Here is a 24,493-nt window from a genome sequence, read left to right on the forward strand (position 1 = left end):
GCACCAGAAATAATAAATAATAGCTTGGCCCCAGAGCCTGGCAGCAGCCCTGGAACTTGAAGGGAAAGATCCCTATTGCACCACTCCCAGAAACCGTACCTGAGCAGGCAGCAGGAAAGGTACCAATAATAAATAATAGCTTGGCCCAGAGCCTGGCAGCAGCCCTGGAACCCAAAGGGGTAGTTCCCTATCCCACCACACACAAAGAAAATTCAAACTCCAATGCACTCTCTCTGTCAAAATGCCAACAGCAGCTGTCTCTCCCTCTCCTGTATTTATTCATCACACCTTTTCAACTTACATCTTTGTAATCTGAATGTGATCATAATAGTTTTCCTGCTTGATTTCTGCTGCCATTTCAGCCAGGGCTTGGAAGCGCGTGTCTCTGGGAAGCATGTCCGTCTCAATGGCCTCCAGCTTCCTTGCAGCTGCTTCAAGTTGCTCCATGTTCTCAGGTCTCCCAGAATCCTGCTTGCTCATGGTCTCCCTCATAGCTTCCAAGTAGGCCACACGAAGACCTGCTTTTTTCAGGAATCTCTGGACCAGCTGTTCAACTCTTTCTAGTCTCAACAGTTCCTGTTGCAGTGCTTTTCCACGGTTGTGCTCAGCCTTCTCCAAATTCACCCATTCTCTTTCTAAATCTTGCAATGTCTTTCCTTCTGGGGCCAAATAAGGGCGCTGGTGGTTGGCTTGTTGTTTGGTTCTGATGTGGAAAAAACTGGCTTCTATTATCCCCTTCTCCCTGTACTTGGGAGGTTTCTCCACAGTGCGGAAGGTCTTAAAGTTGCCCATGAGAACACGCATCTCTTGTAGGGAGTTGGGGAAGAGGTGATCATCCAGTTCCAATACTTTGAGCTTAATCCATTGCATGAGCTCAAAGACCATTTGCTCATACTGTGACTTCAAATCATCAGTCTCCTTTAGAAAGAAAACAATCTGCAAAAAAGACCACCCCACCCCAACAAACAACACTTAAAATGCTTTTCACATAAAAACCAGGCAGTGTAGAATCAATGAAGCAATGCCGTTCTCCCGCGAAATCGTGCCAGGAAGACACTGTCATTCTGGGAGTTCGGCACTATGTTCCGTGGCCGGTAAGCACTGTGAAAATGGCTGATATTGCCTCAGACAGACATCAACCACATTTTTATAACTGTAGCAAGCATATTCAGTATTGACCACTTTACCAACCATTATATTCAGTATAAATGATTATTTTATACTGAGAGAGAGTTTGGTGTAATGGTTAAGAAGAGTGCGGGACTCTAATCTGGAAAACCATGTTTGATTCCTCACTCCTCCACTTGAAGCCAGTTGGGTGACCTTGAGTCAGTCACAGCTTCTAGCTCTCTCAGCCCCACCCACCTCACAGGGTGTTTTGTTGTGAGGATAAATAAACATTCTCAACTTTGGTTGTTGGGGGTTTTCCGGGCTGTATTGCTGTGGTCTTGGCATTGTAGTTCCTGACGTTTCGCCAGCAGCTGTGGCTGGCATCTTCAGAGGTGTAGCACCAAAAGACAGAGATCTCTCAGTGTCACAGTGTGGAAAAGATGTAGGTCATTTGTATCTACTCAGGAGGGGTGGGGTTGAGCTGAGTCATTCTGTAAGAGTTTCCCAGGGTGTGGAATGCTAATGGCGGGAGGCTTCACTGTATCCTGAGGAGGTTCTTTTGCATATGGATTGGTGCTTGATGTGCTAATCTTCTCTGCAGGGCTATTGTCGGGTGTGGAGTGTTTTGTTGGCCTGGTGTTTTTCAGAACTGGAGCCCATGCTCTGTTCATTCTTAAGGTTTCTTCTTTCCTGTTGAAGTTTTGCTTATGCTTGTGAATTTCAATGGCTTCCCTGTGCAGTCTGACAAAGTAGTTGGAAGTGTTGTCCAGTATTTTGGTGTCCTGGAATAAGATACTGTGCCCTGTTTGAGTTAGGCTATGTTCAGCCACTGCTGATTTTTCAGGCTGTCCAAGTCTGCAGTGTCTTTCATGTTCTTTTATTCTTGTCTGGATGCTACGCTTTGTGGTCCCGATGTAAACTTGTCCACAGCTGCAGGGTATACGGTATACTCCTGCAGAGGTGAGGGGGTCTCTGCTGTCTTTTGCTGATCGTAGCATCTGTTGTATTTTTCGGGTGGGTCTGAATACTGCTTGAAGGTTATGCTTTTTCATAAACTCCAATCACCACCCCCGACAGAAAAGAGGCATAATGAAAACATTAGTGGATCGTGCAAGACGGATATGTGAGCCGCGCTTTCTCAATGAGGAAATTAATCATCTAAACCACGCACTTCAGGCAAATGGCTACTCCAGAAATGAAATCCGAAGAGCAATCAAACCCCGGATGAATCAAACAACCAAAGAAAAACAGTCTCCCACAGGAAAAGTGTTTTTGCCATATATCAAAGGAATTACTGATCAGATGGGAAAGCTTATGAAAAAGCATAACCTTCAAGCAGTATTCAGACCCACCCGAAAAATACAACAGATGCTACGATCAGCAAAAGACAGCAGAGACCCCCTCACCTCTGCAGGAGTATACCGTATACCCTGCAGCTGTGGACAAGTTTACATCGGGACCACAAAGCGTAGCATCCAGACAAGAATAAAAGAACATGAAAGACACTGCAGACTTGGACAGCCTGAAAAATCAGCAGTGGCTGAACATAGCCTAACTCAAACAGGGCACAGTATCTTATTCCAGGACACCAAAATACTGGACAACACTTCCAACTACTTTGTCAGACTGCACAGGGAAGCCATTGAAATTCACAAGCATAAGCAAAACTTCAACAGGAAAGAAGAAACCTTAAGAATGAACAGAGCATGGGCTCCAGTTCTGAAAAACACCAGGCCAACAAAACACTCCACACCCGACAATAGCCCTGCAGAGAAGATTAGCACATCAAGCACCAATCCATATGCAAAAGAACCTCCTCAGGATACAGTGAAGCCTCCCGCCATTAGCATTCCACACCCTGGGAAACTCTTACAGAATGACTCAGCTCAACCCCACCCCTCCTGAGTAGATACAAATGACCTACATCTTTTCCACACTGTGACACTGAGAGATCTCTGTCTTTTGGTGCTACACCTCTGAAGATGCCAGCCACAGCTGCTGGCGAAACGTCAGGAACTACAATGCCAAGACCACGGCAATACAGCCCGGAAAACCCCCAACAACCATCGTTCTCCGGCCGTGAAAGCCTTCGACAATACATTCTCAACTTTAAAAGTATATGGGTTTTCACTGATAACCAAGTCCAATAACCCAAAACTTTATTGAAGGTTCCAAGATTCCCTCATTCCAATTTAAATGTAGTGCCACATTTCTAAATTTTAATTCTTTCCACAAACCTTAGTGTGCTTTCAAGAATATTGGTAGCAAGACACATACAGTAGCAGGTGGCAGGGGGGTGAAGTACCATTTGGAACTGGATTAAAGTTGTTTAGGTAGAGATGTTGCTGTGGAAACAACTGCTGGACCCTGTTAGTCCATTTGAACTATCCACAATTTGCACAGGGATCTGCACACTTTCTTTGTAGATTGCTGTTTGGTTCAACACCCAGCACAACATTCTACAATGAAGCCTCCTTGCAGTTAAAAGGAAGCGATCCCCTAATAATAACCCTTTCCTTGTTTTCCCATTTATTTGCTACTTTTACTTAAGCCTACCTTCAAAAGAGCAAAATTGAAATGACCCCTGGACACCAAGATCAAGACTGCAGGATACCTACTGCCTAGAGCAAAATTTGAGTTCAGTAAAGAAAGACAAGCAAGCTTTCAAGAGTCAAAGCTCCCTTTCTACTGCCTGGAACAATAGACAACGTGGTGTCTTTTCAGTTGCTCTCAACATGCTCTACCCTCCAACTGTTTTCCTAATGAGCAGGGAGACTGGTGGATTAAGAAGGGAGAAGTTCAAATTGAAGAAAAACCCAGGTGCTGCATGTAATAATCTGCCTTGTGTCTCTTTTAGAAGGTGCAGAAGATAAAGAAATCATGCCGCAGTGCAGGAGGAGTCAAACAGTATCACCAACCTTTAGGGCAGGAAAAGCAGCCTGAGGCATCAGGGTTCCCTTCTGAATGTTCTGCCATCGTACCCAGTTCTCGCTGAAGGATCCTAGTAAGTGCATGGTGACTGGCGTGGGTGGGGGAAGGGAGATTTACCGCTTGGAATGGACTCTTTCCCCATTCCTGCTCACCCCTGTAGTGTTCGTACTCTTCTGACACAAGGGAGGCTTCCCTAACACAATCCAATTAGGGACAGCTGCCTATTTAAGGTGACTTTAGTCATGAAGAGATTAACTTGTCATCTCCCTGGACTTGTTTGTGTCTTTCAAGTAGGGAGGAAGAAGACGAGAGAAAGGATCCAGGGTCGGGGGAAAAGAAAGAAGAGGGTAATTGCAGAGGGAAGGTATTCCCTTAAAAAGGGGAAGTTCAAAGGATGGAAAACTAGAAACATAGACAGAGAAAGATGAGACAACAGAATATTTTAGATGTCATATCCCCTACCAGTTATATTTAGCATTGTAACATTTATACTAAATAGATGCTTGTATGAATATATTTCTAATCTTTATCAGCTGCGTGCATCCTACCCATCAGAGCTCAAGCACTGGACTTGTGCCAGGAGAAGGGAAGAGTCCTCTAACGAACTTTCCTTGCAAAGAAATGTGGGCTGCCTATCATTGCTTAGCCTGCAGATCTACTGAGCCCACTGGTGACACAAATAATCCTGGGCTTGGCAATGGCATTACTGCAACAAAACCACAAGGTCCAAGAACACAAAATGCTACTAGACCTGTGAATGCCTCCTGAAGAGGGAGCTGTAAAGTTCCTGCACTAACCATGGTTCCTTCAAAAGCCAGGAAGAGAAGGCACCGTTCTTTCAGCCATGGCTGCAGAACTTCTTGTGCTTCTTTCTTAGGTTTACCAACCTTCAGGTGGGGCCTAGAGTTCTCCCAAATTACAATGTGTTTCCAGGCTACAGAGATTGGTCACTCTAGAGGAAATGCCAGCTACAGAGGGTGGATTCTATGGCTTCAGATCCCTGCTGAACTCCCCAGGCATCACCACCTCCAAATCCCCAGGAATCTCTCAAGCTGGAGTGGTAACCCTATCTTTAAGCCTGCTTGGTACCTCCACGAGCCCTTCAAATTTACACAGCTTTCTGATGTGATTGCCAAAATGGTGGAAAATAGTGCTTACCCTATAAAAATGAAACTGAGTAGCATTTTCAACATGCCTGGAGAAAAATATTCTGTCACTTTAAGAGATTTGTGCGTAGAAATGGACAGTTGAAGCTTTTCATAGCATGGGGGTAAATAACATCACTTGGTAAATAACATCTCATTAAGCTTCTGTTAAAGGCACAGGATTTTTCTCCAGGCCTGCTGGAAACCCTGGTTGAAAGAAGAGCTGCTTGAGCCTTGCCTTGCCTTGCCTTAACTTTCAAAGTTCTTACATTAATAAACCATAATATTTGCCCATTAGAGGCTTCTGCTTTAGGCAAACCATAAAAAAGAATATTGTCTTCCATTTCTTCTTTTTAGGTAGAGAGCCTCACGGCACAAAACCATCACAAATAACAGATAGCATATGTGGATATGCATTTGCTTTGAACGTTTTTGTTTTTATTGCCAGCTTTTTAAAAAAGCCATTCAACTCAGCTTATTCTTGACAGCTACAGAGGATATAAATGCTAAGAATAAATGGAAACAGCAATGTAAAAGAAACTGAAGCAGCAACATGAACAATGCAGATTGTAAAGCAGAACGAGAAGAAACAGAATTTGAAGAAATAGCAGCAGCTGAAGAACGGATGCTACATCTTATTTAATTAGAGTAAATATGCCACCTCAAGAGCCATATGGCCAAGAGTATGGTTAAGAGTAATTTAAATGAACTAAATATTTAACCTGTCAAGAACATAGCTAACACACACCGTATATTTATATTTAGCAGCGGGTGCACTTACTTTAGCTAGCCTTTTTTGGACAGTCTGGCCCAGCTTCAACCTAGAAAAATAATGGTAGTAGAATGACACATAGGTCATAACAGACTTCTCATCTGGAAAGGGCACAGCCACGTCTTCAGCATCCAATAGTTTTGTGATTCCTAAATGCTTCTCAGCCACAGTGAAAGCATTATTGAGGTTACTGATGGGTTGGTCCTGCCTCAAGGAGCTGTACCGAATGAGATCAGGCCTGGAGTGATGAAGGTGGGGGATGGAACATGACAAGAAACATTCTATTTAGAAAATGCAACACAATGAATACTATTTTTTGCACATAACAAGGAGTCCAGTGAATTGTATTTCTAGAAGTAATAAAAAGTGGATTTCAAACAAGTTTAATTAATAGTACCAAGTCCCAACAGTTTAAAGTCAGTCTATTCTTCATTAGGAGATATTCAGAGCAATGTTATATTTTTTAAAAAATTATTTAACAAAATTTATATCCCTCCTTTCTGCCCTCACATGAGCCTCCAAGGTGGATAACAAATTAAAACATACATACTAAAACCATATTATAGGGTGATGGGAAGTGCTGTCAAATCATAGTTGACTTATGGCAACCCCTACTGAGATTTTCAAGACAAGAGACTAACTGAGGTGGTTTGCCATTGCTTCCCTCTGCAGCCCTGGACTATGTTGGAAGTCTCCCATTCAACTATGACCAAGGAAGATCACATTATAAAACTTTTAAAATCAACCAAAACACAATATTAAAAAAAGTTAAAACCAGAGTAGTTTTCCTTTCATTCCAGAAAGAAGAGGGGAACCCAGCTCCCCAAATTGGATAGATTGAGCACTGTGCATGCATTCCCACTGTCTGTTGACAGGATAAATGGAAGAGGCTTGATGCACCAGAATGCAGGTGCCATATAAGTTGAAGAATTAATTAAACACCATCTGCAGCATTTTTGTTGCAGGACCCAACTGGTTTGTTTGGATACCAAATTGATTTCCTATTCAGAAAAACTGAATGCAACTGGCTCCCTCTAGCAATCTGAAAGAAATCATTCAAGCAACATTTTCTTTTTCAAGTGGATCCACCTTGAAAGTAACACTCAGTCTGATATAGGACAGGCTCCATTTTAGTAGGAAAAGTATGAATGTATATAAGTACTGACTCTTTTCTTTTAAGGAAACAAAACCCCATCATTCTTTTTATATTACCACCAGGTTCTTGAAATGACAAAAGATTCCCCTGCAACAGAAGGAATATGTTTAAGCAGAATGCTTTTTGCAGGTAAATAATAAAAAATAACAGTGTATATACTGCTCTACTAGATACATTAGTGCCCCACTCAGAGCAGAGAACCAAGTCAGTGTTATTATTACCCCCACAAGCCGAGAGGAGTGGCTTACCCAAGGCCACCTGCTAAGCTCATGGCAGTTGTGGGAGCTGAACCAGTAGAGTGCTGATTCAAAGCCCAGCCACTTAAACACTATGCTATATCAGCTCTCAGGTTAAGGGTTTTAGCTGGTTTTTCAGGGAAAGCTTAGAGAATCTTTTTTCTCTCAAATATTTTTTCTATTCTTGTTAACAAATAATTTTTGCTTGTTTAAAAGAACACCCTGAAAGAGTGCATATAATAATGTGTAACGTCAAATGCTGTCCCCTTTTCTGTAAAAGAATTCTTTAGAGGTCTGAGTTACTGAAGGGTCTTCCACTGTTCTTTTACCTGTGGGCATGGATGAGGGCATTGAAGGCTAGCCCATTGGACCAGCTTTTGGAGAAGTCCTTTACACTCACGTTGGAGTAGCCGGCAGTCTTACACTGACACCAGACCAGCAAGGCATCATTTGCAGACAGGTCATCACCCCTGGATCCAAACTCTTCCTAGAAATAAAACAAGGAAAGATGTACAGATTTTTAAAGAGTTGGTTCTGGAATGGCTACCCAGACCCAGCTCTGGTTCCCTGTAGCCACACAGCAGCTTTGAGGAATGGCTGTTAAAAAATAAAAGAGAGCACAAATTGCCTTGGAATGCTTCTGCAGGGGAAGGAGGGGCTCCTCCCTCCCCCTCAAGCCATTTCCTCATGTCACAAGAGCATGGAGGCAGTCCCCCCCCCCCATTTTTACTGAGCACAGAAATAGAAAAATTGGGGAAAACTTCCCTTCTGTGCTATTTTGACAGGGGGGGAGCTCCTCCTCTCCCCACAGAGGCATTCTGAGGCTGTTTGGGCTCTCTTTTATTTTTTAACAGCCATTCCTGAAAGCTGCTGTGTGGGCTGCAGTTGACTTGAGTTGTGTCTGAGCAATCCAGACCCAGCTCTTTAAAAACCTGCACATCTAGCTTGACCTTGCACTCACTTGCAAAATGGGGTGTGTGGGGGAGAGGAAAAATTGGCTTGCGAGCTCAGAGCTGGAGAGCCTTTGTTAGTCTCTGTTTTCCATCCAGCATGGACCATAGGACTGACATAGACACGTATCTCCTGGGAAAACATGTGGAACTGAGAGTAAAAGAAACAGTCCCCCATCAGACCTGCAGATTTCCCACTATGCTGTTCTTGAGAATCCACTGACTCCCTGCCCAGAACAAAGTGTTGAGGGGCTCAGTGGGAGTGAGAAAATCTCTGTGCCCCACTTAAGTGAACTTTAATTTTTCTTAACTGTGTGGTTGGATACAGGCTTCTGTAAAAAGGCAAATAGCAACAAAAAAGTTTTTCAAAGTTCTTAAGTGGTGATTCTATAGTTAATTTCAATTCTACAAATTATACAGCTACTCTTTTGCTGGATGTTTTCCAAATCAGTTTGTTATCTTCAACCCTTCTGTAGCCTCTGGTCATAGGCAGCCTTCCTTACCCTCTTGGATTATTCCTTTGGCCTTTTCCTGTCCCATTTTGTGCTCCATTTTCTTTTCTTTTTTTAAAAAGTTTTTTTATTATTTTTTAATATCTAACATAAAAAACTACAGAAGACTACAAAAGTATAAAGGGGAGGGGGGAAAAAAGGGAAGGGAGAACTGGGAAAAGGGAAAATCAACATACAAACAACAAACAAACACTACACTACATGTCTTGTATTCCCTTCATGCTGCAATTTTTCTTAAAAGTTAACTTTCTAATATGCTATCAGATTGGTAGGTTTTATACAATACAGATTATATTCAGGATCAGGACTTCTTCCCCCCTCCTTGCGTCTTGGTCTCAATTCTCTCTGCGCAGCTGGAGCAGCTGCGCCCGCTCTTTCCTCCCCCCCACTTTCCCCTTCAGACTTCGAACTTTCTTCCTGCTGAAACTCCTGATGGTTGAACAAAAAGTCTGTCAGCTGCGCGTCCGATGTGATCTTGTAAGTTTGATCTTTATATCTGAACCAGACGCCTTCTGGAAACAGCCATTTATATTTTATATCACATTTCCTCAAGAAAGCCGCAAGTCCTTTATACTTGAATCTTCTTTTACGAGCCAAAAATGGAACATCCTTCAATATTTTAACCTTATTGCCCAAATAATCCAAGTCCACATTATACGAATTGTCTAAAATGGTGTCCCGAGTCTTCTTAGATGAAAAGTCAATAATAATCTCGCGAGGCAGCTGCCGCTTCGTTGCATACTTTGAAGATGGCCGCCGGACTTCCAAAATATCATTTTTTATCTCTTCTTTAGTTGCCTTTGAGAATGGCGCCAAAAGTCCAGACACCAAATCTTTTAAATTTTCACTTTGCTCTTCTTTTACATTTTGAAGACGCAATACCGTTTGGGCACGGTCCACTTGTAATCCTATTATTTGATTCTCCAAAAGCTTCACTTCCTTACTTGTTGCTTTCATGAGTACTGCGTTCTCGTGTGCAGACTGCTCTGCTCCGGTTGCTATTTCTTTAATGGCTTTCACCTCGCTCTCCACTGAATCAACCTTTTGCCCCATTTCATTCAGTTTCGCTACAAAGGGCTGCACAGCATCAAAAACTGCTCGTCTCACCAACTCTTCCAAAGTTTCCCCCTTCCCCTGTAACGTCGCCATCACCGATTTACTCATTGTTGGGCTCTGCTTTCTCGTCGCCATCTTAGGTGGGGGGGACACCAACTAAGTTCCGAAACTCGGTGCAGGGGAAGAAGTCTGCGCCTTTTTAGCTTCAATTCCCACCGATCCTTCGCATACGCTTAAAAATCAGAAGGGATTCGCTTACTTACAGGTCTTCACCTTAAATCTGCTTATTGCCGTTCTCCATGGCCCAGCAGCACACGCGGTGCTGAGCAAGTCTGCCAGCCTCCGTTGGAGCAAGCGGGCAATTTACCCCCTACATTACTTCCAGGGGGTTCTTCCCGCGGCGCCCCGGATCCAGGCTCCCTCACTGGGAGTCCTGGGGGTTAACCCTCGCGGGTCAACCGCCCGGTCAGGCTGCTCAGACAGTTCCCCCCGGACCTGCAGAGAGGAACGTCCAACATGGCCGGGAAAACGAAACCAAATCCCATTTTGTGCTCCATTTTCAAGCACCTTCCATTGATGACATTCGGTAATCTTTAGGTCTGCCCACATGTTTGTGCCATCATGACATTCTAGTAAATACTGCTGCTCTACCACTACCATGACAAAATCCCATAGAGTGTTACGCCAGATAAATCAGGTAAAACTGACCAGCCTCAGGGCTCATTTCAAGGGGGAACGCACAGGAACGCAGCTCCGGCAGTTCCCCAAAGAGGTCACATGATAGGTGGCCCCGCCCATCTGACTCTCGGCCATTTTGGGCCTGTTTTGGCCTGGATTGGGGCTGAAACGGCCTGGATCAGGCCCCTGATAGGTGGTGGATCACTCTCTCGCTCAGCAGCAGCCCAATCCTGAATATTTTGGATCCCTTTTGGCCATTTTCAGCCCCTTTTTGCCATTTTGGGCCCAATTTCAGCCCCGAATGGCCAGGACTGGGTCCAAAACAGCCAGGATAGGTGATGTCAGGGGGTGTGGCATATGCAAATCAGTTATGCCAATGACACACTTCTGGTGATAGCAAGGGGTGTGGCATATGCTAATGAGTTATGCTTATGAGTTCCTCCAGCTCTTTTTCTACGAAATGACCCCTGACCAGCCTGATATAAAATGAATCTGCTTACACACAACTGCTCGTCCAGATCTTTTCACAAGACTGCTGAGAGACAAAACCATTTTTAACACTGGAGCTACAGTTCAATTATAAATTTAGTGAGGCTTTTAAAAATTCCCAGTTAACCTACTTTTGAGGCAAATATTATTAAGAGCAAATGCAAAATTAACTATGTAAATTAAAATTAGGCTCTGAAACCTAAAGGTAATCTTTGTCTTCTTCCTTTTAAAACAGTGTATTTTAAGCCCTGTGAACAAAGGTTTAATTAATTTAAAAAAACTAAATTGCTAGTGAATGGTTAGACTGGGAATAGAGACGTTTTGGAACAATCAATGAAATCATGTTCAGGAAGTAAAATGAAAAAAAGCTTTCAAAGTAGAATTTTACCGTATCAAGGCTGATGGAAGCAATTTGGAATCTAAGGATAATTATCCAGATTAGCCCCAGGATGAGAGTTCGGTCTCCATCTACAATGTTTTCAGGCCCAATTACCTTCACATGTACCTGCTGAATGCACAAAGGAATGTTCTTCAGAGATTATTACTATTATTATTAACTTAATAATTGAAATGCTTGGAGCCCTGAAGAATGAATGAAGCCGTGTAATTCAGGACAAGATAAAACAAAGTGTATGAGCAGAAGCACAGAGGTCATTCAAGGCTGACGAGTCGACTTCTACTTTAAAAGTTTTAGACAGTTTTTAGCTGTTAGCAACTCTGTGCTTTTGCAAGATTTGATTTTAAAAACTCTGTACTTGCTTTCATCCATTCTTCACTTCTTCAGTGATCACAGCAAAAACATCATTTGGAAAGGTTAATTCCCACTACATTCCTGATCCTGACCACATGTGAGCATCCTTCAGCAGATCACAGTTCTTGCCTCCACATGATTTCTACACCTCAAGGATCACTTTATACATTAGAGATTCCCTTGCAACCTATGAGCTATGTGTCGGCTGGGGTCCCATCGAATGATGCACAGACATTTCTGGTTTGGTTGAAATGGCCACAACTTTATTGATTACAGCACTTTGGAGCATTGGCAAGGGATAGGACAGAGGATCCTTGGCATCAAAAGGCCTTTCACTGTGTTGTTCACCCAGCCATGATGATGGCAAAGGATGGCAAGTGATGTTCCGCCACCAACAGCTGCTGGACAGCCCTTGCCACCCCTTTAGACCGCAGGGGTGAGCTGCCTGTTATGCACTGCTAACCTCCTAGGATCCGGCCCAGTGCCTCAAAACTGCCTAACCACCTAAAGTTATCACTGGCCCATCAGCTGCCCCCTAGGCAAGGGATGGGCAGGCAGGAAAGTGTCCTGCTCCTGCCATCGCTGCTGGATAATGGCACTGATCACGCTTCAGCCTGCAGAAGAGGATCTCCTGCTGGGCTCCTCCTCTTCTAAAGCTGCCTTTGCCCCCCCACCCGCCCCCAGCCTTGCCTTGGTTGCAATGCAGGCTGGAGTGAGTCTGCAAGCTTCCTTGTTGTTGTCCAAGGAATTAAAGCAAGCTAAAGGCATTTGAGCACTGTATGTCTGTACTATACGTTCACCAAGTTGATTCAGATTTTGACTAACTGAACAATTCAGCCCAGTTCCTCAACTATAAATTATAAATAACTTATTTATGGATTACATAGCATGTGGTTAGCTGTCCTGCCAATGTTTACATGTTTCCTTCATCACATACTTTGCACTGTGCTATAATTTGACAAGTTTATATCATGCCTCCTGCTTCATACCTTGGATTTCAGGAACTGGAGGGCTTTGCTGTTGTTCTCCAGAAAATGTACCCTCATCTTGCCCTTGGCTGGCTTGGGCAGCTGTTCTTTAAACAGCAGCTCAAGCAGCTGTAGGAGATAAATACCATCTTTCAATTCAGTGTAGAGATCTTGAATCCTGATGTTTGCCTGTAAAATGAAAAATCCAAAATCAAAGATAAAAGTTTATAGCCATTGATATTGACCATTGCCTCTCAAAAGATTTTTTTTTGTGAGACATAAGAGCAAACATGGTGTTGTAGTTTTATGTGAGACATAAGAGACAGCATGAATAGTGGTTAGAGTGTTGGACTATGATCTGGGAGACCCAGGTTCAAATCCTCACCCTGCCACAGAGGCTTACTAGGTGACCTTGGACTGGTCACATCCTCTCTCAGCCTAACCTACCTCACAGGCAGGTTTACTATTTCCCCACATTGAGTGAGAAGCCTTGCTGTAGTTTGGCCCTCCCACCCACCTTTGCATCCAGGCTAATAGTAAAAATGTCAGGGGAAGGATTGGTAGAAATTGTTGGCAGAGTGCCTGTGTTGTGGTCAAACCAACAAACTGGATAAAAAGAGAAGAAAATAAAGTTAGCTTTTGCGAGCTGAGAGAGTTCTAGAGAGTTGTAGAAAAAAAGACTAAGAAACGCATTCTGCAGACAAGGAAACGCTCCTTTAGAAAGAAGGTACTCCCCCTAAAGTCTTGTCTGACTACGGCTAGCTATACCCTTCAGGATCTTTTCTTCTTTGTACATCAGACATTGCTTACTCTAACAGAAATGATGTGTTGATATCACTTCCTGGTGACAACCTAGACATGATGACAGTTTTTCAGGTGGTTCTGGAATTTCCATGAAACTTGAACCTTTGCCTAATGTCATATTCATCCAGAAGCAGGGTTACCAGCCTGGTGGGGGCATGGGATCACCCACTCCCAGCCTCCACCCCCTGCCACCTCTCACCTGGCTGATAGGGGAAAGGTGTGAGAACAGGCCAAGAAACCCACAGAACATACTCCTGCGCACTACGGTACACTTCCGTGTCATGCTGGGAATTATGTCATTCTCGATGAGATGGGCAAGCAATGGGTTGCACCAAGGGCTGATTTTGTAAAAAAAAACTGGCCCCCAATCTAGCATTCAGGACTGATTTTTATCAGATTGACTCCTGGTGTGATTTATGTGGATATTTTATCTGTCCTATAATGATGTTTAATTTGGTGTTAGTACAAAATGCGCATATCCCCCTGTTGTGCAAAGAACACAGGAAAAGGAATGTGGACTATACCACTGTGTACTTACTGGATACCTTCTGTGACATTTAATACATCATGTTTAATTGCTTATACTTTGTTTCAACAGTGTTTCACCTCTGTATCAGCTTTCTGCTGTATCCAGACTTCTGCAATCCCTACCCTATTGCATTGTTTATTGAATGTCCCAGCTGCTGATCGTATTGATTTACACTGTGTAATCTGCCTTGAATCTCAGAGAGAAACAAGGACTATAACTAAGGAAAATAATAAATAAATAAATAAAACATCACTACTGCTTTGTCCAAATCGGAGCTTACACCACTCTATGCTTGAATGCGCCAAAGCATTAACAGAGATGGATAGATTTTCCAGTTGTGGAGTGAGACTTTCTCATCTCTTCCCTGCTACTGCATCCTCAAATTCTCCCTGAAATGTTATTCCAAGGGGATCCTCATTGCAGGGCAAAATTTTGAGAGGTATTTTGAGCTGCTGTGGGAAGCAAGAAAATGGTACTCTGTGGGCAGGAAAAAAAATCTCCACCAAAGTACTTCAGTGGGATCCAAACCTAGGAGCTGAATCTAAAGGCAACTTTCCACTGACAGCAGGCACCTTCCACCAGCAAATGAAACTTTCCTACCTTCCCTCTCCCTGGGCAGTCAACTGAGGGCCAAGCTACACATGACGAATGACACTTGAACAGCAAGTGTATTTCTCCCTGTTCACTTGCCCTCCACTCAATCCACCTGCCGTTCAAGTGTCATTCGTCATGTGTAGCTTGGCCCTGGGCTCCCCGAAGTGCTGCTGCTAGGGGAGAGGTGGCCCTCAAAAAAAGCAAGGGGACTGGAAGAGAGGAATCAGTGATTACTCCCCTCCCCTTCCACTGGCAGAAACTGTCTTTGAATTCAATCCTAGATGTATTATGATAATGCAATATTATTATTTAAACTGTTGTTCAAAATTAACAAGATTGTTTAGTTCTGTCCAATTTAGATGAGGCACACCATTAGGGATTTGTTTTATTCCACCAAGGTATTCTCTACACTGAAAGAGAGAACTACCTACATCGTGCTTGTAGAAAACATTATTGGTCCATTTGGTGAAGGTTTTCTTTTGCATAGACATTCGTTGTTCTTGCAGCTTTTTGATTTGCCCTTGTAAAAATTCTTCATCCATGGCAACCTAGAAACAGAAGTTTCAACATGATTCGTCCCAAATGAATTATACATCATTAATTCCAACTTGCTGTCAGTTCTCATATATTCTTGAGCTGGTCATTTCTTCTAGCAGAAATCTGACAGCCCACATTCTTTCACTTCCTTTTAGTTAGGGCAAGCTCTGCATATTGTGTAATATGTTTTTAACCAGTAAGAAGGGCTATTACTGTCCCCAAAGTATTAAATATGATAAACTTAAGATCAGAAATAGATATGACACTGATTAGGATCTTTGGTGAGAGCATGTTTTTAAAAAGCTAATTAGCAGACCCAGGGAGCTGTTTTGAAGAGCTGTTCTGAAGACCCCTGCCCACAATCTAAAATGCCCTTCCAAATTTGCAGTTAGTTCTGTGCAGAAAAAAAAGAAGACATTTTCTCATCACAGTTGTAAAAACTACCAACAAAGATGGAACACATTGTTTCAGGAATGATAGGCATGTGATAATGTGCAGTTTTCAGACTGCACAAAAAACTCAAACTTAACCTCTATTAAATATTCTTAAATCCAGCTCTCACACCAGAGAAGATGCCAAAGAAGGAAGTTTTATATCCAACTTTCTGAAGCAATTTGTTCTTTAAAAATTCTCTGAATTGTTAAGGATGGATTTCCTAATGTTCACTCCAAAACTATTTGATCCCCAAAATCCTTGGGTCTCCCAAAGGAGAATGTACTAGGATCCACAATATAGGGAAGCAGATTAGGTAGAGGCCCCTTGCCTTTACAGAAAAAAATGTTAGTGGTCAAAATGATCCCACAACTCCTCTGGCAAAGGGCTGCCCATAGGGGTGGTGCAAATGTGTTTTCCTTTACCACTGAGGAATATCCCTGGAAGAAAAGACCTGTATGCAAGCACTTATATAGGATTGCCAATACCCTTGAGAAAAAGTGTCCTATTCCTTTAATAGAAGCTTAATGGGATGTTACTTACCTACATGCCATGAAAAGCAGTACCTGCTCATTCCCATACACTAAGCTTCTATTAAAGGATTTTTTTCCTCCATGTTTCTGGCAGCCTAATCGTAAACCCCTACATTTGTATTTTTTAAGATGATCCTATTTCTAACTCTCACCATGCCTGATTAACCCCAACAAAATGGGCAGCTGAAACAATAATGTTTTTCAGTTGTGCTTTTCATGGCATGAAGGTAAGTAACATCACCTGGCAAATAACATCCCATTGAACTTCTGTTAAAGGAATAGGACTCCTTTCCTCCAGGCTGTTGGCAGCTCCACACAGGTGTTGTTCAATAATCTCTGACTACTTAAATAGTCTATTTTTAAAAACATTTTGTACTACGCAATATTGGTTCTTTTGTGGAAAAAAACATTTCTTACTTGTAAGAACATTCTTTAAAAAGAAATGATAATTTGATATAAAAAGGATTTCTGCCTCAGCAATACTGTGGGTGCAGCAACTGACTATCACATTAATTTCCCATGCAAGCAAAGTGATGCTCAAAATTCTACAGCAAAGACTTTTACCATATATGGGACAAGAAATGCCAGATGTTCAAGCTGGATTCCAGAAAGGAAGAGGTACTAGAGATCACATTGCAAATTTACGATGGTTAATGGAATGCACCAGGGTTCAGGCCATGTTTTATAGATTACAGCAAAGCTTTTGATTGTGTGGGTCATAAAAGCTATGAATAGTGTTAAAAGAAATGGGGGTGCCAAAACATCTGATTGTTATGATGTGCAACCTGTCCTCTGGAAAATAGGCTACTGTTAGGACAGAATATGGGGAAACCGAATGATTTCCAATTGGCAAGGGTGTCATACAAGGATGCATATTATCTCCCTCCTCGTTCAACCTCTATGCAGAGGATATCATAAAGAAATCTGGATTAGATCTAGAAGCTGGAGTAAAAATTGGTGGAAGGAACATTAACATTTTGAGATATGCAGATGACACCATGTTACTGGCAGAAAATAGTGAAGACTTAAAACAACTACTGATGAAGATGAAAGGAGAAAGCGCCAAAGCAGGATTACATCTGAACATCAAGAAAACAAAAGTAATAACAAGAACAACAACAACATTCGATTTATATACCTCCCTTCAGGACAACTTAATGCCCACTCAGAGTGGTTTACAAAATACGTTATTATTATCCCCACAACATACACCCTGTGAGGTGGGAGGGGCTGAGAGAGCTCCAGAGAACTGTGACTAGCCCAAGGTCACCCAGCTGGCTTCAAAAGGAGGAGTGGGGAATCAAACCTGGCTCTCCAGATTAGAGTCCCACACTCTTAACCACTACACCAAACTGGCTACTGAGGAGGTACACAATTTTAAAGTTGGCAATGAGGAAATTAATAATAACATTCGATTGAAATTGTCCAAGATTTTCTATTCCTTGGCTCAATCATCAGCCAACAAGGAGACTGCAATGAGGAAATCAGAAGGAGACTGAGACTTGCAAGAGCAGCTGTGGGGGAGTTAGATAAGATCCTTAAAGATAAAGATGTCTCTATGGTGAACAAGATGAAGATAATCCGAACAATGGTATTCCCTATATAGTTGAAGGCTTTCACGGCTGGAGAACGATGGTTGTTGTGGATTTTCCGGGCTGTATCGCCGTGGTCTTTATGCCAAGACCACGGCGATACAGCCCGGAAAATCCACAACAACCAATGGTATTCCCCATTACGATGTATGGATGTGAAAGATGGACAGTGAAGAAAGCTGACAGGAAGAAAATTGATTCATTTGAAATATGGTACTGGAGGAGTTTTGCGGATACCATGAATGGCCAGAAAGACAAATAAGTGGACACTAGATCAAGTCAAGCCCAAATTCTCCCTAGAAGCTAAAATGACAAAACTAAAGCTATTGTACTTTGGTCATATTATGAGAAGACAAGATTCTCTGGAAAAGTCAATAATGCTAGGAGAAGTAGAAGGCAGTAGGAAAAGAGGAAGACCTAAAATGAGAAGTCTTGATTCAATAAAAGAAGTGACGACCTCCAGTTTGCAAGATCTGAGCAAGTCTGTTAATGATAGGATGTTTTGGAGGTCTTTCATTCATGGGATCACCATACGTCAGAGGCGACTTGACAGCACATAACACACACAATACTGTGAACAGTCACAACACACCATCCCATATACAGAAAGTAAGGAATTTCTGTAAAATTTAAACTTACCTAAGCTTCTAAAAATGTCCCTTTTATGTTCAGAAACTAACTATTCAGCAGAACTTCTGTCTTATTCTTGCACTCTGTTCTTCCTGTACACAGAAAGAAGTGACCTTTGGATGCTGTTATAGCTAGGAAGTATTTACAATCTATAATATGAAAAACCTATATCTTAACTTAGAGGAAAGAAGTTATTAGAATATTGGGGGTAAAGGTTCTTGGAAGCATCATTATGCTTAATGACAGATATGAAGTAGTTAAGGTTGCCAGCTCTGATGCTGGACATTTCTGGAGATGGGGGTGGGAGGAGGTGGCTACGGAGGATGGCATTTGGGGAGGGAGGTCAGCAGGGATGAGATGCCATAGAATCAGTGCTTCGAAGTTAACTTACTCTGCTTGCAGTGCCTATTTTCTTACAAGTCAACCTCCCAACTAGAGATGGGCACAAACAGGGGGAAAAAACCTGAACACGATGTTTGTTGCCATCCACGAACAGGGATTCATGAACATTGACAGACATGACATGTTCACAAACATGTTCGTAGCTGGAGGTTGAGACGGGGAAAGGAGAGTCCTTTTATGTCATTTTCTCTTCACAGTGGCAAAAACTAGACTGTCTGCTGGAAGCTACTTTCAGGATTTACAAAATGACCTTCCCAATGTCCAATACCCACCAAATTTGCAGGGGACATAGTCCTCACTGTACTCTGAAGACCCCCCAAGTTTCAGAGAGATTGCACCCTGGGAAAGCCATGATCCATGGGTCCCTCCCTTTCCTGCCATTTTCTTTTCACAGTGGAAAAACCTGGACTGTCTGCTGGAAGCTACTTTGAGGGGTTACAAGCCAGAAGGAAAGCCAGAAGGAGTTCAGACAGAGTTCAGACAGTCCATGCCTATGTTGCCAGGGGAATTGATTGAAAGACACCAGACTGTCTGGCTTTATGAATGGCTGACAAACACCACGAAGAGGACTTGGAATGAACACATGTTCACCGGGAATGGGGCCTCACAAACAGCGGATTGGGCTGTTCGTGGCTTTTTTTTGGTTCGTATTGCTGTTTGTGCCCATCTCTACTCCCAACTAGCACAAACTGATGTTATGCTTGCAATTTAAAACACAGATTTAGACTATATTTCCTTCTGCATCAAACCAGCAGCTGATACTGAAGTATGATCAGAACTTTCTGATTCATTTCAGGAGCATGAAAACTAAACATACCTGGAAGTCATGCTGAGGAAGATTGGGAGGAGTCATTTACAGGGAAGATAGGCTTACTTGTACTTTCAAGACCCATCCCTAGTGGCAGGTTACAGTATCCTGTCCTCCACTGATATTGATTTGATATTGATATTGATTTCATTTATCAATCAGTCATTATCAATAAATAAATGTACCCACTGCCGCCACTTGGCGTTTGTACCAATTGCGTTTGTACCAGACAGGGAGGGCCAAGACTCCCCTCTTCCCTGTACAGGCTTTCCTCTCTGAGGGCCTGCCTTGTGGCCATTTTCCTGTGACCCAGTGTCCTGCTAGTGCATGGACTGCTTGCTGCACTTGTGCACCACTGGGAGTTCACCAAATTGCAAACAGTCCACCCTTTTTCCATGGTCCCCATTAAGGAAATTTTTTAATAGTTTGGTGTAGTGATTAAGAGTGTGGGACTCTAATCTGGAGAACTGGGTTTGATTCCCCACTCCTCCACTTGAAGCCAGCTGGGTGACCTTGGGCCAGTCACAGCTTCTAGGAGCTCCCTCAGCTCCACCCACCTCACGGGGTGTTTTGTTGTGGGGATAATAATGACATATGTTGTAAACTGCTCTGAGTGGGTATTAAGTTGTCCTGAAAGGTGGTATATACATCAAATATTATTATTATTATTAACAATGCCTCAAAACCACTTTAGTAAAATTGGAATTCTGAGGAGGTCATATAGGAGAAGCAGGCAAAATGTGGCTACTTCCCTTCTGGTAGCTGACCCAGTACTGACATGGAAAAAAGCCATTGGTCTTAGTTTTTCCCCCAGATTGAGTGACATTTGTATTAGTTATTGGTGAAATCACCATATAGACAAATATATTTCTTGAATAATCTGTCTGTCTGCCTGCCTGCCTGCCTGTCCAGTACTGCTCATACAGCTACTGCCTTAAGCAGAAATTAAAATGGGAAAAACCTTACTTAGTGTTGATTCTTTGATATTTAGATAGTTAATAAATTATTAATTTCATTTATTTATTTATAAAATTTATATCCCACCTTTCTGCTCTTATCAGGGCCACCAAGATGGCTTATAGATTTAAAACATACATACTAAGTGTATGTTTTAAATCTCTGGCTCTGCCCCAGATGTCCTGGAACGTGCCTTCGGAGCTGTGACTGGATGGTTGAAGCAGAGTCAGCTGAGAGGGTCTAGGGTCCATGGGTGCGGGACTCCGGCTCCCTGCTCTCGACAGAGTGCCACTTACGCTGGTGTCGAGAGTGAGGAGCCTGGGGGTGGTCCTGGATGCTTCCTTGTCTATGGAGGCACAGGTCACAGCGGTTGTTAGATCCTCTTTCTTCTATCTAAGACAAGCTCGACAACTTGTCCCCTACCTATTGACCCATGACCTTACAACAGTGATCCAGGCAATGATCACCTCCAGATTAGACTACTGCAACTCACTCTACGCAGGGCTTCCCTTGGGCTTGATCCGGAAACTGCAGCTGGTTCAGAATGCAGCTGCATGGGTGGTTGCCAGAGCACCAATCATGGCTCATATAACACCTATCCTCCGTCAGCTGCACTGGTTACCGGTTGAGTACTGGGTCCGGTTCAAGGTTTTGGTGTTGACCTATAAAGCCCTATGCGAACTGGGCCCAGCATACCTTCGGGACCGCCTCTCCCCATATTTTCCCCGGAGGTTGCTTCGATCAGCTACTAAGAACTTGCTGATGGTCCCTGGCCCCAGGGAGGTCCGCCTGGCCTCTACCAGAGCCAGGGCCTTCTCAGTTCTGGCTTTGACCTGGTGGAACTCTCTGTCTGAGGAAACTAGGGCCCGGCAGGATTTGTTATCTTTCCGCCGGGCCTGCAAGACAGAGATGTTCCACCAGGCATTTGGTGGGGGCTAGGCTGTCCTCTCACCGGCCATACCACTGAAGACCTCCCACCACCCATGCAGGACAATGCTGTATTTTAATATTTTATACCCGCCAATTTTAATTGTTTGATATGATGTTTTAATGTTTTTATAATGTTTTATTGTTTTAAGTTGTTGTTAAACCGCCCTGAGCCCGTCTGATGGGGAGGGTGGTCTAGAAATGCGATTAAATAAATAAAATAAATAAATAAATAAATACACATCTTAAAAACCATTAAAACCAAACAAAACACATTATTAAACCAATTATAAACCAAGCTAAAATACCCATGCAATACATTGTAATACACACACAGAGTACATACATAAACACAACCATTAAAATATAGGGCAGGAAGGAGAGATCAGTGAGGGAATGCCAAATAAAACAAAAAGTTATAACCTGCTGGTGGAAGATGACAACAGAAGTAGACAGGCAAGTCTCTCTGGGGAGAGAGTTCCAGAGTTTCGTTACTATGAGAAGTCCCTCTCCTGGGGTGCCACACACCTAATATCAGAAGGTGGGAGCATCTGAAGCAGGACCTCCAAAGGTGACCACAGTGATTGGGTAGGTTCATAAGGGAGAACGCAGTTCTTCAGGTATGTTGGTCCCAAACTATGTAGGGCTTTGAAGGTCAACACCAGCACCTTGAATTATGACTGGGAACAAATTGGAGGTCAGTGTAGATGGGCCAAAACTGGAGTGATGCTGAAGTTCCCTATGGCCCACTTCAGTCAACATCCTAGTTCTAGCATTCTGCACCAATTGATGTTTCTGAACGCTTTTCAAGGGCAACCCCATGTAGAATGCATTGCAGTAATCTAATCTAGATGCAACCAGGACATGCATCACAGGGGCCAGATTTTTTCTGTTCCGGAAAGGCCACAACTGGCTAACCAATCAAAGCAACTACCTGGCAGTTATACCAGTACATTGCCAATGTGACGTTAATGCAATGATTAGTTTTGCCCAAATCACATTGATGTCACACCAGTGGGGTGATGTGACCTCTAGGTATTTGCCAGAAGTGATATGCTGTCAGTGTGCCGTTATTTCCCCTGTCCCTTTTCTCTCCCTTGCTAGCCAAAGAAAGGGTGACAGGCCTTGAGCAGCAGTCCCCCATATCACCTTCTGAAACATACCATCCAGGTAGGATGGTAACCACAAAATGGCACCTCCTAGTTCCAGCTGAAAAGGTGGTCCAGAATAGTATTTAAAGCTACTGACAAGTCCAACAGAATCAAGAGTTGCACTCCCACTGTCCATCTGCTGGGCTACCAAGGCTGTTTCAGTCCTATAACCAGGCCTAAAACCAGATTGGAAAGGATTAGGGTTGCCATGTCCTCTTGCCCTCCTGGCAGGAGCGGGCAATCTGGAATTTACTTTTTTGAAGTCTTCGTGCAGGGGACCTGGCAGCTCTAGAAAGGATACACATAATCTGCTCCATCAGGGATGCTTCTGTACAAAACAGTGATACCAGAGGAATCATGCAGTGTACAACAAGATACCAAAAAGAAGAACCACTGTGATATACAGCACTTCCCATTTCTAATGCACCATATGTTTAGTGAGTGTCTTTTGGGTTGATATTTGTCACTTTTATGGTGCATTAGAAATTATTTGTGACACTAGGAAGTTTGGATTTCTTTGTAGATGCTCTGCCAGTTTCCTTTACTGAGGAAAGGACTGAAACGCTGAAACGCAGTAGTCAACTGGATGCCCTGTCTTGTTTGTGACATTACATCAACGGATTAATTCTATTCATAAGTCTTCATTAGCCCTTGATCCTGGACTGGGACTGTTTGCCTGTTATACTGTGCAGACTGTGATTAATTTACTCAAGTTATCTTTTGATACTGGACTGAAATTGTTGTATTTTTGTATTGATACAAATAAGTAACACACCTCCGAAATATTTTTAAAATACTGCTTTGTATTTGATCTTTGTTTGGGAAGTGCTGTGTATCATAGTGGTTCTTTTTGCTATCCATCAGGAATGCTTGACATTGTTTGGCTACCTCCCACTTTGCTCAAGAATGGAACACTGGAGTGGAGACTGATCAATAGAACACTGGAGACTGATCAATAGCTCCTGGATCTAGGGCGGGCTTTTGTTTCAAGGCAATGGCAACTGTCCACTCTCTCAAGGAGGCATTATCCACATCTCGGACTCAGTCAGTTTGTTGATCCTTATCTGCAAAGAACTGTGTGCATGTTCTGTAATGTAGTATAATTATGTATCCCTGAGTACGCAATTATGTCTCCCTAATGAAACCACTGCTCTGTTATTCCCTAATTGATTCTGACATAATGGAAAGCAAAACACTTCAGTGGCTCTGAGGGCCAAACACATGGCCGTTAGTCCTTCAGAATGTCATAGAAAATCATGGAACTGTGCGCAGCAGAACCTGCATGCAAAGAAAACAAGGTAGCCAAGCAAACCAAGTTGCTTCCAATGTTCACACTTGCTCAAGGTTCGCTTGTTGGAAAGAAACCTGAACATTTTAAAAAGTTACTGCCATTACAGTTTCCAGTAAATGTAATAAAATTGTCATCAAAGTACCCTGAACTATAAGTTCAGTTGAAAAAAAAGTCCCTAGTAATATTCTGTGACTCATTGCTTTTAGCAAAAGCTTCGACAACTAGCACATTTACTATACTCTATGAAATTCCACTTTGTTGACTGACATTGTAAATCAAAGTCATTTTATATGATTTTCACAATACTGGGGAGCTAATCATTTGCTAATTAATGAATTTGTGAAACAAAGGTCTTTGTGGCTCTCATTTCCTGTTAAAAGAACTATATTTCCTATTACACCAATAACTACATTACCTTTCTTCCATTTCCACAAAGACCTCATTATGTTCTTCTACAACTTCAAAAATGCCATTATTGTATCCAGGGCTCATTTCCAGGGGGAACGCACCAGCAGTTCCCTCAACAGTCAGGTGGCCCTGCCTGGCCAAGCG

The 24,493-nt window shown here is 42.8% G+C and overlaps 1 protein-coding gene across 1 annotated transcript in view; it reads right to left on the reverse strand.

The window, feature by feature from the left end:
* SPTBN5 (spectrin beta, non-erythrocytic 5) overlaps positions 1-18,488 on the reverse strand; it is a 161,389-nt gene extending 142,901 nt beyond the window's left edge. The window contains exons 1-7 of the mRNA XM_054969930.1: positions 18,415-18,488; positions 15,113-15,229; positions 12,776-12,943; positions 11,424-11,543; positions 7,680-7,837; positions 5,968-6,196; positions 302-936 (exon numbers count right to left, since the gene is read on the reverse strand). Coding sequence (XP_054825905.1) covers positions 302-936; positions 5,968-6,196; positions 7,680-7,837; positions 11,424-11,543; positions 12,776-12,943; positions 15,113-15,223 — 1,421 coding nt within the window. The 5' untranslated portion in view covers positions 15,224-15,229; positions 18,415-18,488. The remainder of the gene's footprint in view (positions 1-301; positions 937-5,967; positions 6,197-7,679; positions 7,838-11,423; positions 11,544-12,775; positions 12,944-15,112; positions 15,230-18,414) is intronic.
* Positions 18,489-24,493: the final 6,005 nt, after the last annotated feature.

Source organism: Eublepharis macularius, chromosome 2 (genome assembly GCF_028583425.1).
Source record: "Eublepharis macularius isolate TG4126 chromosome 2, MPM_Emac_v1.0, whole genome shotgun sequence".
Classification (NCBI taxonomy): Eukaryota; Metazoa; Chordata; class Lepidosauria; order Squamata; family Eublepharidae; genus Eublepharis; species Eublepharis macularius.